The 14,586-nt window shown below is 40.3% G+C and overlaps 2 protein-coding genes across 5 annotated transcripts in view; one reads left to right on the plus strand and one right to left on the minus strand.

Annotated features, from left to right (window-relative positions):
- The window catches only part of usp20 (ubiquitin specific peptidase 20), a 161,149-nt gene that overhangs the window by 97,391 nt on the left and 49,172 nt on the right, over nucleotides 1–14,586 (minus strand). The gene's annotated exons all lie outside the window — the stretch shown is intronic.
- setx (senataxin) overlaps nucleotides 1–14,586 on the plus strand; it is a 35,855-nt gene that overhangs the window by 244 nt on the left and 21,025 nt on the right. Inside the window, exons 1-4 of one of the 3 annotated variants that reach the window (XM_023807890.2) lie at nucleotides 310–472; nucleotides 12,410–12,589; nucleotides 12,816–13,023; nucleotides 14,434–14,540. In XM_023807890.2, coding sequence (XP_023663658.2) covers nucleotides 12,410–12,589; nucleotides 12,816–13,023; nucleotides 14,434–14,540 — 495 coding nt within the window. In that variant the 5' untranslated portion in view covers nucleotides 310–472. Of the gene's footprint in view, nucleotides 1–309; nucleotides 473–576; nucleotides 737–12,409; nucleotides 12,590–12,815; nucleotides 13,024–14,433; nucleotides 14,541–14,586 lie in introns of those variants that run through there. The other 2 variants (XM_023807888.2, XM_023807889.2) reach the window with 2 other exon arrangements.

A 14,586-nucleotide genomic window follows, 5' to 3' on the forward strand; every position in this document is an offset into this window, starting at 1 on the left:
TCATATATATATTGTCCAATGAAAAGTAGGGTTCGAAGATGTTGGCTTTTTCCAGTATGTGCATGTCTCATTGGAGAGAGGCTGTGATAATTAGTCCCAATAGTGAGAGATGGAGACGCAGCTAAATTACGTTTTTATATATAAAGGATTAACTAAGTTTAACACTTGGTCTATCTTGGTCTATCCCATTAAACCGTTATTTTCCACAAAGATATTTTCAGGGCCCTGGGGATAGAGTTTACGTCACGTGACTCGGCAGAGCTATAAAAGTAAAAGGCGCCACCGCGAGCCCAGGGCTTTATGTGACTGGATTGCTCAGCCGGGGCGGTTATGCTCAGTGTTTTAAATACACATAAAATACGTCGTGAGCAATTTTTAAAAATAACCGGAGCCCTTCAGTTTCTCTAAACACATCTTCGCCAAGGATGAAAAGCTAATGAATGGAATTATGCTGCAACCAGTTTCATAAAAAGTGAGTGAACGTGGACTTCGATAAATGTTGAAATACCCGCTGGCGGGTGAACGGTGACTGAGTCGCATGTTTTCAGGTTTGGCAAAACGGAACTGGACCCTTTAAGTTTCATTAACGTCACTTCCCAGTGTCTGTTGCGGCTGCTCCGGAGTCAGACTTCTTTCTATTTTTCTGCAGGATGAGCAGTCGTTTGGCGACATTTTCTCTCTGACATTTTCTCTTTCAGAAATGTTAAATGGAGGTATGAGCGATCCTTAAACGATGGTGAGTTTGGTTTTTGGAGACTGACAGCTGCGTGTTCGGCTCGGGTGGTAGCAGGTAAACTTTTTCGCGACAGTGACGGTGGGACGGTTTTGCTAGTTCTGTAGTCTGCTACCTATCATAGGTGTATGTGGTGTTTAATCGAAACTATCAGTTTGTTTTATTAATAGTGACGTATTGAAGCAATTGAGTGCTAGCTAGCTGCCCGTTTGTGCGGCGTGGTGCGTCCGTGGGCTACAATACGACTGCACATCTTCATGCATCTCCATGTCTGGATCTCGCATGTCCTCCCTTTTGGATTTCCTTCTGGTGTCCAAAAAACATACTATATTGACACTTTGGCAGGTGCTATTATCTAAACCGTGCTACAACTGAGAAGGCAGACTCACAGTCTCTGGAGCGGGGGGGGGGGGGGGTCTTTGTTAGGGTCTCAGTGTTTACATTGCTCTGCTGACCCTGGGATTTGAACCGATAACCTTCTGATTAGACGCAGCGTGTTGGCCTACTCAGCCACACACCCTTTCAGGATGTTTAAAAAGGCAATACTGGTGTGTTTTAATGTGGAGGTTCCTTTTTAGTTCTTAACGTGAAACTGTTAAGTTTCTGAAAGTTTCGTTTCAGAAGATGCATCCACCCACGCTATTTCTGAATCTGCCGTGTTCTATATACATTTCTTATAGGTGTGTATACAGGTATAAATCCTGAGAAGCATTTTAGTACAGGTATACTATGACCATATAGATAGGAACTGGATAGGTTTAAATTAATCACCAATGGCGTCGAGCTGCACAGTTATTACACATAATATTCCTTCCCATGTAATTGTTTTGCAACATTGAATCCCTGTAGCTTATAAGTGTAATAGACCATTTGCTGTAATTTTGTTTCTCGTTTATGGAACATCTAAGAGGTCAGGGTGGGAAAATATTTTTTGAAATAGTTTTGCGTTGCTAGTAATGACTACTGTACATGTTTATAGTACCAAGCATGGAATGAATGGACTAATAAGTATAAACATCAACGATACAGATGTATCTAGTTGGTTTAGTGCTTGAAGCACATTTGAGGGATGATGCACACAATGTAACTTTGTGTGTTTTTTATACGTATTTATTAATGAGACTGTGTCCATTCAATGCCAGTGACTGTAAACAAGACAGCTGGGCTACTGAACGTGAAGTGCACACACAAACGTTAATTCAATTTTATCTTTAAGAAATCTGGAAAACCAAGGGGTGTTTCTTGCTTTTGTAGAAAGATATTACAGCTGGAAAACTGAACGTAATTCTTACCTGTGGTGTCATGGGGTTTAAACCTCAACCATTTTCGGGTATATCTCCCTTGTATTTTCACCTGATTTATCTGGGGATATGTGGATCTATACTGAAATATTCCACAAAGCGGGTTTGTGTTTAAACACTGCGGCGAAGTGAGCTTTATATACAGTTTTCTGGCTGTAATATTTTTCAATGTTTTGTAATATTTCAGTGTTCGTGTGTGCACTTCATGTTCAATACCCAAGCTGTCTTGCTTAGTCACTGGTGTTGAATTCCACAGTGCGATTAATTATTCTGTATAAAAACATAAAATTAAAGTTTTCATGCATTGTCCCCCGTAATTTGAAGCTTAAAGTACGCTTTACAGGACATGTCTATTATTTCGGTTTATTTTTGACGTCACATTTGCAAGGGATCACAAAATAATGCGAGGTAACATTTAACTACTTAAAAAAATATAATATTATTATTATTATTATTATTATTATTATTATAATCGCGCCCTTACCTTTTAGGGGCTCTGTATAAATGTGATGTCGTATGTGCTGTTTGTATGCTGAAAGGATGATTCTGTGTGGTGTGTATGTGTTTCTGGTTTTTTTTTTTTTGGGGGGGGGGGCATTGCAGGTATTCGAATACATTTGAAGCAAATATGTAACATTTGAAAGTTCAAACGATTTTTGGAAAAAAAGTGACCATCCTATTGCATAAGTATTTACCTCTCAAGTTGCTGTTTAGCAGAGGCACCTTTTGACAGTCATTTCAGCCTTAAGTCTGAGTGGATGGGTCTATCCGTACACCTGGATGCTGCAGTTCTCTTGCAAACTGCTGCAGGTTTCCCTCCAGGATTTCCCTGCATTTGTCTGCATTGATTTTACCCTATACTTCTGCACTCCTTGCAGGTCCTCTGTCATAATGCTATGACTGAAGGACACCCCCCCTCAGTATGGAACCTTGTAACTCCTTTGGAGTTGTCATAGGTCTTTTGGTGGCCCCATTCACTAGGACCCCAGAGTCCTGCACCGGGTCGGGTACCCGCAGATAGTTGCTGAAACAGGCGGATTTTAATGTTCTGGAATTTTACGGGCGGGTAATTCATTACACACGGGCGGGTAGCAGGTCAAACAAAATGGTATTGTAGCCTGCGAAAATATCTATGTATTAGACTATCATGTACAAATTGTCATCATCACAGTGTGTTCAGTATGTCGGGGGTACCTTTTGGTGCTTTCGATTATTTCTCTCCAAGTCGGCACTCGGAGGAAAACTCGGACGAAAACGTCGGAAACATGCCTCTTTTATGACGTTGATGTCGGACGAGATTTTGTTGTCCGAGTTGCCCCTGTGACGTAATTTCAACATGGCGGCTTACACACTAAACAGTAATTCTATTTTATGAATCTTTAAAAATGTTTATTTTGTTAAATGTATTAATAGTTATAAATAACTGCACGTGTTTGATTTAGAGAATACTATATCATGACCGTAAACAGTATCCTATCATGCAATGTCAGATTTTTACCAGACTTGTTAGCGTCTTCTGGTCTGTTTGTAGTTTGCCTCTCGAAAAAAGAATATTTCTATGAATGTGCTAAAATATTTTATAAAGCTTTTAATGTGGTTTGACTAGTTCGTGTTTCTTGTTTGTCTCTCAGAAAAAATAATCTCACTCCAAATCTGTTAATATATAAAGCAACAACACACAGCAGCGTGTTCATGGAGGCAGCCATGTTTGTTCCGAGATGTGGTGGCTCGAACGGGAGATTGTCGGACGTGATGTCACTCAACTCGGAAGTTCCGAGAGAGAAACGAACACACCATTAGATAACCGCCTCGACAAACATTCACGTACAGTATGGATAGCTTAGATCTATCTGATTTGATTTTGTGGTAAACGGACTTTTTCGTTATAATTCAAAATTCATGTAGGCCTAGCGCTTGTCACGTTGAGAGGTGAATAGAAAAAATAATTGTGTGTAATTAACCCCGGTCCGGGCTGGGTAACGGGCGGAATGTTAACGGGCCTGGGCGGGTGCGGATTTAACTTTGAAATAATCAGGGGTGCACGGGCGGGTGTGGTGCTGTACCGGGCGGGTGCGGGTCTCCAAAAGTGGACCCGTGCAGGACTCTGTAGGACCCTACCTGCATGGTCCCTGTTTTCTTTGAGGTTGGTGTTCTCTAGGCAGATTAACTGGGTTGTAGGTGTGTTTTATAGTAGAAGGGGTAAATACTTATGGAGTCAGTTATATTTGTGGAGTTATTTTGGTGTACATCTTTTGTAGAAATTTTTCATATTAACATTAGTCTTTCTGTTTCAGTGTCAGCCTAAATTTAATATGCTATGATTTACTAATAAGAAAATGCATGAGTTTTTTGTTTTGGGCCTGCAGTTAGGTTTGATTACTGGGGGTGGGAATTGGCAGACCTCCCCATTTGACCTGGCATCAATACTTGCTGACTTCAATACTGCAATTTTGTGTTTTTTTTTTTTTTTTTTTTTTTTTTTTTTAAACATTTTCTTTGCTGAAGAGAAGTTACTCTTGCTTAAATTAACTTGTTGCTTTTAACATGATTCCAGTCAAGGGTTTCAGGTCTGTGTGTAAGTTATTGTGTGTCCTAGGGGTACAGTGGGACAGAATTCACTGGTCATCTTCTTGCATTAAAGAACCTTTATTGAGCTCTAACTAATACACCTTGGGGAAAAAAATCATCACAAAACTGTTTAGGGCAGGGGTGGGCACCTGCATACAACTTATTAGCAGTTAAGGGATCAGAATTAATGTGGCAAATGACATGCCTACCAAAATTACTACCTTTGCAACATGTATATTGCTGGAAAAGCATGGTATAAAAATTAAACCTGTGCTGACAAGTTGAAATTGTGAACTCAATGTGTCTTAGTTTTAAAAAATAAAGTAGAATTGCCTACAGAACAGCATGGCGATTTGAATTATTTGTTTAACTTGGCTGTCACTACTGCTGGGGAGGATGTTTAAAGCCGTCTTGACGGGATATGTGGTTTTTTTTTTTTTTTTTTTCTTTTCTTTTCGTTTTTCTTCAGGCACATGTAGCTGAAAGTTTGTGGTCCCGATCAGGGTGGTGTCTGGAGAGGTTCATGTAAATGTTGCTGGTAATGCCACGGTGTTTAATGTTGCTGCTGCAGTTCTTCCAGATAGCAATGTCTAATACTCATGTTTGTTTACTCTTGTTTGCTGAAACTTTGGATTTAAATTGCAGCTGTGCCGAAAAGGTCTCTGAACATGCTCGCTCATTCAGGATAGCATGTTGGTCCCCATAACAGTCAGGTCATGTTCAGCTGTGCACATATTAGCAATAAGAAGTATGACCAACGTAATTACAGTAACCTACATTAATTTGATATCAAATTAAACTCACATTGATCTCAAAATGAAGAATCGCAGTCTGTCCCACCCATATAATTACCATTCCTTTGACTGACTGTTTATGGACATTTAGGGTGTTAAGTGTGTGCTACTGTGAGAGGCAGTGCATAGAGCTGCTATATGACAAGCTTTCATATTTATTCTTTGATTCCCTTGTTGATTTGTTGATCTGGCCCTTAAGTTAAGGCCCATATTCGTAATGTACGCAACTCCAACGTGCTGCGATTCCTGTATGAATTCTTGGTACATTTCTTGGGCATTTTTAGCTGAAGCCTAAGTTGAGCATAAATGCTTGATCGTGTCACCATGGTCATTTTACCATATATAGGCTAACTTTAGCAAATCATGGAAGCACATTCCATTAGAAATGTACAGTACCAGTCAAAAGTTTGGACACACCAAGCCACCTACAAAGGAGAGTGAGAGTGTTGCACCACATGACCTGGCCACCTGACTTAAACCCAGTAAAAATAGTTTTGTAGGAGTTCGGCCAGAAATGAAGGCCACTGAGTGCTCTTCATATAATAAATAATGTAGGATCTCCTTCAGGACAGCTTGGAAAGCATCCCAGGAGCCCACCTCATGAAAATGGCCCAGAGGAGACATTAGGGTCAGCCAGTCCCTGTAGCAACTGGGGTTCAGGGCCCAATGATGGGATCACTCTGCTGACCCTGTGATTTGAACCAGCAACCTTCTGAGTTTCATCCCATGGAGCAGCCTCCCCAAGATTTTATTTTATTGTTTTGTTAATGCATAAATTCATGCTGTAGCTTTTTTTATTCACTTGAGATTCCTTTATGATCAAAACATCATTTCCAGTATCAATTTCTACTTTTATTGTTATGGGAAATGTGCAGAAACTGCTTGTTTATCTGCTATTGCGTTGGGTATTTCCAGAACCCTTTGCTATACTCATTCTTGGTTTAACTGGCCATACATTGTTTTACCCTGTGCTCTTGCTTGGAACATGGACATTTATGATTCTTCCATATGGAACATGGGCATTTGTTGCTGAAAGTGTGCAAAAAAAAAATGAACTGAATAAAATGAATATGCATGGGAGCCAGTAGGAGTTGAAAGTAACGTGATGGGGTGGAAGGCATTGCTCACGGAAATGAACAGTAACAGGAAATTTGCATGGTAGATGGTCCCTGACGAAAAGTGTCTTCGAAGTTGTACCATGTAAAATTGGTTTCTTTGAGTAGTGGAAAAATAAATCCTAAAAATGAGCAAGAAAGCAAGGTAACATAGAACAAGTATACCAAGTTATCTACTAAAGTGATATGTTGAGTAGTTTTGTAATGTAAAGACCAAAAAACTACTGTGGACTAATGGTTGTTAAATTGTGGGGCATGACTACTGACTTGGAGGAATCGCAAGATGTTTTTCGGATTATGCTGAAGTTTAGCTTGGTGGGTAAATGTATCATGGAGGAAACGACCAGTGTTTTTGGGGTGTCTCGACAGAACCACTGCAGTCTAACAGTTTAGATTCTTGAATGCTAGGGTCTGTGCTGCTTTTTTTCAGTGATGCACTTCTGAAGTGACTCAGTGCTATATTCAGTGTATAAAATTCACCTGTATGGTTGGACAGGCTTTTATTCCTCCAAACAAGAAAATAGCAACATGTTAAAGAATACTACTTCTGAGCATTTCATGATCATTAAAATGTTTTGCTAAAAACTTGGTTTAATTCAGTTAACTGCTATAAATCAGGGAAGCTACCTTATTCTTATCCTAACTGCAGCAGATGTTGATGGAAGTGGTTCTTTATGGTTATTGTATTTCAGTTAAAAAGTAATCATCCCCAAATTAATAAATGATTGACAACATACATTGTCAGAATTGGTCATAACCACTGAAGGTAAAACAGAACACCAGCTCAACATCAGGCACTAAATACATACATTCAAGATCATGCTGCATTCAAGATTTTATATTTTTAAAGAAACCTACAAAATTGAATGGTATTCTCTAAACTCGGAATCATGCATATGGGCAGTAGTGATATACTGTTGAATATGCTAAAGTACACCGTGTTGTACGCTCTACAGAATGCACAAATCATAAAGACCTACGGTAATTGCTCCTCTACAACTGAGTCAGAAACTCTATTCCCATTACGTTAATGGGGGAAACTTGCTAACTGTTCCTGACCAATACAAATATTCAAATCCAAACATACAATTTTTTTGTTAAGCCTTTATCCCTGTAAAATATTGACACAGTAAGTAGTGTGATGGGTTATCATATTGGTGAAATGTTGGCAAAAATGATTTGTCACTGATGTTCACGAAAGGGGGAAAAATCAGGGTTGGGTTGAGTAGGCCTACTTGAATAGTTGGTAACACTTTACTTGAAGCTCATCTATAATACACTATAGATACTAGGGCTGAACGATTTATCGAAGTCACAATTTGAAACAACGCAATTAGTATATCGCAGTTTTTGCAATTATATTATTAGTGTGTGATGTTATTTCCAACTTCTGACTTCCAAGGTAAATGGAACATAGCACAAGTGACAAAGCTATAATATGGATGGCCAATCTTGTCTGCAAAGCAACTGTGTGTATGCAAGTTTTTGGGATAACCTTTAGGTCAGCTGTTCAAACCCAGGTGTCAGAACTCTTCAGCCAGTCAGTCCTCTAATTGATGATCAAATTTAGGGAGGTCCCATGAAAACCCACACTCACAATGGCCCTGTTTGGATAAGATTGGCCACCCCTGGTGTAAAACCTTCACATAAAATGGGCAGGTGTTAAGAACATGCATGAAGGCTGCCAAACTACCAGGAAAACGTCACTGGACTGTCTTGTCTTTTTTTTTTTTTTTGTAACTGTTTCAGAATATTTCTCAGCTTGGGACCCTGGTATTCTATACATTTTTGTCTGCCTCATTGATTGCACGTATCCCTCCTGCCTTGGCCAACAGCAGATAAGTCAAGCTGAGAGGCTAAAAGATTCTCTTTGCTCCCATGGTTAAAGGCAGACAGTGTTCAGCCTTGGGCTTTCAGTATCTCAGCACACCCCATCAAGTATCTCTCCCAGGCTGCCACCTTTTCAAGCTGCCAGTGCAGCAGGTTGGATGCCTCTGGTGTGCTTTTGGCAGAGTCTCATGGGTCCCCTCCAGCTTCTTACTGGCAGGTACTATGTTTTCTCCAAACGTCAGCTGTGCTTGAGGCAGATGGCCATGCTTTGGACAGGTGTCTGGTCAAGCTCAGATGGCAGATTCCCATCTCGTCCCTTTTCGCTTTTCCAAAAAGCATTTGGAAGCTTCAGTTTCTAGGTGGTAGCATAGACATGAGAGAGAGGCCCTTAAACACATTCAGAACATGGACAAATGTGACATTGAATGGACAGCAAACAAATGTAATTTTTAATAAATCATACACAAATTAAGTTGTTTTATTTTTTTGCAAAGTTTACAAATACACCACAAGAGTTTGTGTGTCGAACTTTAAACTGCAAAAAGTACTGCCACTCCTCTGACCTCTTTTTGCCTTGTTTATCCACAATGGGCTTTTCTCTATATCCAGGGTTATTCAACTCGAGGTCCGAGCACTGCTGGTTTTCCAGCCTTCCTTTACCTGTCAGTCAGGTGTGAAGCCTCTGACCAATCAGAATCAGTAATTATTAAACTACCTGGGAGAACTGAAAACACGGCCTGGATTTGGAATCGAGGTCCAGAGTTGAAGAACCCTGCTCTATATCAAGAATGCAAAGACTGTACTTGTAGTCTTTTAGCATGACTGGTCAAAAGCATACAACTAGGTGACATGAAGTTGTTGGAAAGGAGAGAGAGAGAGAGAGAGAACAGAAGAAAGGAAAATGATTAAATCAACAGAACTCAGGTGTTATGCAGTGAATATGGCCACCCCTGGTCTGGACAATCTTATCCACAAAGGGCCGGTGTGTATGCAGGTTTTCGCTGCAACTCCCTAATTAGAGGACTGATTGGTTGAAGTGTCTTCACACCTGGGTTTGAACAGCTGACCTACAGGTTATCCCAAAAACCTACATACACACTGGCCCTTTGCGGATAAGATTGGCCACCCCTCGTCTAGACTGTTGAAGTTGCATAGTATGCTATCCCCTTAATGGTGTGTGTCTTTGTGTCTGTGCGTGTTGGAGATTAAAGTGATGCATTGTCGGGTAAAGATGGATGAGAGGAGAGGTAGGAGCAAAAGGAAGATTGAGTGATTGGGGGAAGGTTGTTTTTGGCTAACCAAGGCTGGCTGGGCACCCCATGCACCATGAGCGGGCTGGAGGGTGGGGCATGGCAGCATCCTACCCCTGACAGGCCACACCCCACACGTCATGCTACCCCTATTCTAGGATGGAGTGAGTTTGGTGAGGATGCAAACGATGTATCCTTCATGTTTGGGGTGGTGCAAGAACTGCAGATGTTTTTTACCGTCCTCTATACTTCAATGGCAATGATAGATGATGTGATCGTTTACCCATTCTGCATGTACAGTCATGTATGCATGTTGAGAAACATCCAATATCTATATCTATATAAAATGTAGCTGCTGAGCTGTAGTCTTCTTCACTGACATTTGCAGCTTCCTCTGAAGGAGCTTCTGTGGCATGCTCATCTAACTTGGTCAATTTTGCTGTACATTTGTTGGGCTTAGGTTGTCCATTCTTGAATGACTACCATATGATTGATTGGAATTGTTCCTTTCTGTGATGTGATTGGCTAGTGTTCCATTAAGCGATGTTCCTTATCGGCAGTTAATTGAAGATCTTATGTAAATTTTATATGACGAAGTTTAGATGCATTGCCCGGCTGTATTTTGATTCAGGTCATGGTCTTTTTGGATTTTGACATGTAGGGAGTCTGTTATACATCTATTGCAGTGGCTTAACCACGGAGTACTACATTTTGGAAATATTTTATTCCAGTCTGTCCGTTACTTTTGTCATAATTCTGGTATGTCTGGGGAAAGATGTGGTCCATAGTGCCACACAGTTTTACAATCAGTGGAAATCTGAGGATACATTTAGGGCTTAAGAATGGTCTCTTCTTCCTTATCTTGCATTGTCCAGTTGTAACCAATCAGTCAGCCAGCAGTGGTTCTTGTGTGCATACACCAACACAATGGTAACCATTACTGTGCACAGATGGAACGGAAACGTGTGTGGGTGGGTACACTCGCACGCGGACGAGATGTTTTGGCAGGAAGTTGCCACCACAAGATGTGATGACAATTTCCACTTGGCACCACTGCTAAACAGCTGTGTTCAGGCCCTGCCTCTGCTGAGCGGCTGTGTTCAGCCCCTGTCGCTCTTCTCCAGTTCATTTCCATGTTTCTTTCCTCTAGCTATTATAAAATTTACCCAATGTATCTTTGGTCCTTTCTTGTTCATTTTAATATTACTGACTGGAACAAAGTATGAGAGAATGAGACACTAATTTATTGGGTGATCAGTGTAATTAAAACCTATTTCTTCTGCTATCTATATACAGTGGTACCTCGGTTCTCGAACTTAATCAGTTCCGGACTCCGGATCAAATCCTAAAAAGTTTGAGTTCTGATCAAATTTTTCCCATAAATAATGGAAAACCAATTAATTGGTTCCCAGCCCCCAATTTTTTTTTCGTTAGCATTTAAATACAAAATGAACAGGATAAAACAAGAAGAGCTTTTTTTTTTCTAAATGACTTCCAAAACGATAAAGATCTTATCCAAACATTACCCCTGTCCTGCCCCGATCGTCCGCTCCTTCCGTGTGCCACGCCTCCTCGTTAACCTCGTGTGGGATCCCCATGTGATCAGCTGTTTCTGGTTGTTGTCATTAGTCCTCTATTAAGTCCGCGTTTCAGTTTGTTTCCCCAGTCCGGTCATTGGGTGCGTTCAACTTGCTTAAAGCAACGCATTCTGATCCTGACGCAATGCATTACGGTTAGATGCATTGTGACCTCTCACCCGGTTGCACAAACTGGAACCGCCTCCGTGACAACACACCTTTGCCCTTATTGGCTGAAGAGTTTAGTTACACGCGTGACGTTTGTATCCCAAGCAGTTCCGATGTGTAATCTATTTCTCCCGAATATCACGTACAGCAGTGAGAACTGGTTTTCAGTTAACTTACCTGGTAAAATAAATTACATAAATGCTCTAATAGTACACGTAAGTTAGTGGTTTATTTATTGTTAGTTACTGTAATGTTGCGCTGCTTTATTTGGTTAATCGTCCAGTCTGTGAAGAAGGCATTCAAGTAAGAATTGCATTGTAGTATGACTCATTTCCTGGCGCGTACAATTTTATATTAGGTCAGGGTTCGACTTCTGATATTCAGATCGAGTTCTAGGTCAAACTGGTTTGTTCAACTTTCAAGAAACTCAAGTTCTAGTGAGTTTGAGAACCGAGGTACCACTGTACTAATTTGTATGGGTGTTTTTCCCTGACAGAATGCAATACACTGCATGGTCATGTATTCTGTCAGCTTTTCTTGTGTTTGCTCTAAGTTGGTACTTTGCAAAAATAAGTGCTTTTTTTATCTGTGCCTGTTTGACCCTGAACTAGAGGCTGTATACATTTGTGTATAATGCTCCCACCCCACCCCAATGTGTTTTGCCAGTTATAACTAATACTGGCAGCTATGCTGTGAGTCACGGTTTCTGTGGTGATGGTGAAATATGGTAACTTGCTTGCAGTAGAATTGTGGTACTGTGGAGACTTTGGGCTTGCTTTCAGAGTGGGCATTACTACATTACCTGTCAGCTTCCTGATGCTGAAAGTTCATGCCTTCTGGGGTGGCCAATCCTTATCTGCAAAGGGCCGGTGTGTATGCGGGTTTTCGCTGCAACTCCCTAATTAGAGGACTGATTGGCTGAAGAGTCCTCACACCTTGGTTTGAGCGGCTGACCTACAGGTTATCCCAAAAACCTGCATACACACCAGCCCTTTGCGGATAAGATTGGCCATCCCTGCCTTACTTTTATCCTATTGGAAAAGCTCCAGTAAGAACTTTCTTATGTTGCACAGATGAGTACATGTCGCTGGTGTACCCCTGTCACCTTGGGTGTTAATGAGCTGCTTCAGAAGTATGGCTCTAGACTACTGACAGCTGACGATGAACGGGCAGTCAACGAGGACCTCTGCTTCTGCCTGGAATGCGTGGTGGAGTACCACAGAGCGAAGGCCGAGCTGCCCCTACTCCATGCGGTACTGCAAACTTTTATTTCTCTGCTCAAACAGCAATTTATAATTTTAAATAGTCCTGTAAAGTGCTCAACTCTGATGCTAACGACCAAAAAATATAAGCAAACAGCTTAAACCTGTACAACCTGTTTAATAGGAATAAATCACTTTTGCCTCAGCAGTTCTGCAGGGCTGTCAGATATAATTTCCCTGAAGATTAAAATGGATGACAGTGCTGTTCCCTCCCCAGACGCTACAGGAGTTGGAGGTATCGCGCCTCTCGGCACGCTTCTCCCAAGCATGTGCCGAAGAGCTGGAAGATGATGACCTCTTTATTGTGGAGGAGGACCAGGAGATTCACGTCCCAAAGATCACAGGAGCTGAGTTTGAGAACCTCTTACGGGTTCCGATAACAGAAATGCTGAAATACCCCTACTTGTTGGAACACCAGCAATTGAGTGAGTCCCCTTTCATTTTCACTGCTAAACCTTTTAGAGAATATACTCCAGTATTGATCAGAAACTCTTACCCTGACTACTTATAATTCAGCATTAACCAACAATGAACCTCTTCAATGAAATTTTCACAGATTTTATTATATTATGATTAAAAAAACAAAATATTTTCATATGGCAACCAACATAATGCATTACAGACTGAACCCTTTGCTCTTGAATAGAAAAGTATTAACCTTATTATTGAAAGACCTTTTTAACATGTATACCGTGTTGACGCATTATAAAAATGAATGCCTATAACATGAAAAGTTGAACTTTTATTGTGAAATATAACTTGAATTAAAGAAATCGCATTTGCATTATGTGAAATAATATTGTATAATAACGATCTAATGAATATCAGTGTTACGAAATACAATTTAAAGATATGCAGAAATCTGTGAAGAAATTATGCCCTTTTTATTTAAAGACACACAAATTGAAATATTTTATTTATTCTTTCATTTATAGGTGTATTTATTTCATTTTGTGTATTATGATGTGCCATACAAACATCTTAGGCAGTTTGGCTACCCTGAAATGTAGAAATAGCTTTTGATTTATTTTAATGTTCGGCAGATTCTGCATGCGGAAATGATTTACGTGCTTATTTAAATAAGTTGCAGGAAAGTGAGATGCGATTACAAGCGGGCGATTGAGATGCATGTTAATCTCGGGTGTTAATGGATGTATTTAACACTGTCCACTTGTGATCAGATTGCCCTGGATGCTCGTTAATTCCAGGTGTGAACAGAGCCTTTGGGGATAACATTGGCCACCCCTATTGTAGATACAGGTGCAAGATACTTGACAAATAATTGAGTAAATTAAATGCTACTTCGAACCTGACTGTTTCCATTCATATTGCAGTAAATATCAATGTCAGATTTTAATATCTTCTGTTCCAGTTTTGGTCATAGTTATTTGGGAAGTTCTATTATGTGCAAATGAGCTGTGTTTGCTATACATTCAGACATCAATTTTCCTGGCCTGTGGAATAAAGACTGTATAATCACAGAATATGACAACACGTGGATATCAAGTATTTACTGGATTCAATCCGGTGATTCACTATATGGAAGGCTTCTGTTCAATATTTTTCTTTTATAAATCATAACCTTTTAACCTTTATTACTTTTTTTTAAATGGGGTTGTATCGTTTAAATCATTTGAGTATTTTTAGGCATTTAATTTAATCTCCTAGTGCAGTGTTTCCCAGTCTGGTTCTTGGGGACCCACAGAAAGTCCACGTTTCTGCTCTAGGAGGGAACTGGCAAGGACTGATTGGGTGCCTGAGGACCAGATTGGGAAACATTGTCATAGTGAATTCATACAGCCAAATGAACCAGGACTCATGTCCTTCTGTTGCAGCTGAGAAGTTTGTGGAAGCACTGTGCAAGATGGAGAAGCTGAACCCTTTTCAAGTTTTTGAGAAATTTCCAGGCATATACCTCTTGCTAGTATATCCCAATGAGCAGGTAAGGTAGTATGAGCTATGATGGAATGTAGGAAATGTGTTCTTTT

Source organism: Paramormyrops kingsleyae, chromosome 7 (assembly GCF_048594095.1).
Source record: "Paramormyrops kingsleyae isolate MSU_618 chromosome 7, PKINGS_0.4, whole genome shotgun sequence".
In the NCBI taxonomy this organism is placed as follows: domain Eukaryota; kingdom Metazoa; phylum Chordata; class Actinopteri; order Osteoglossiformes; family Mormyridae; genus Paramormyrops; species Paramormyrops kingsleyae.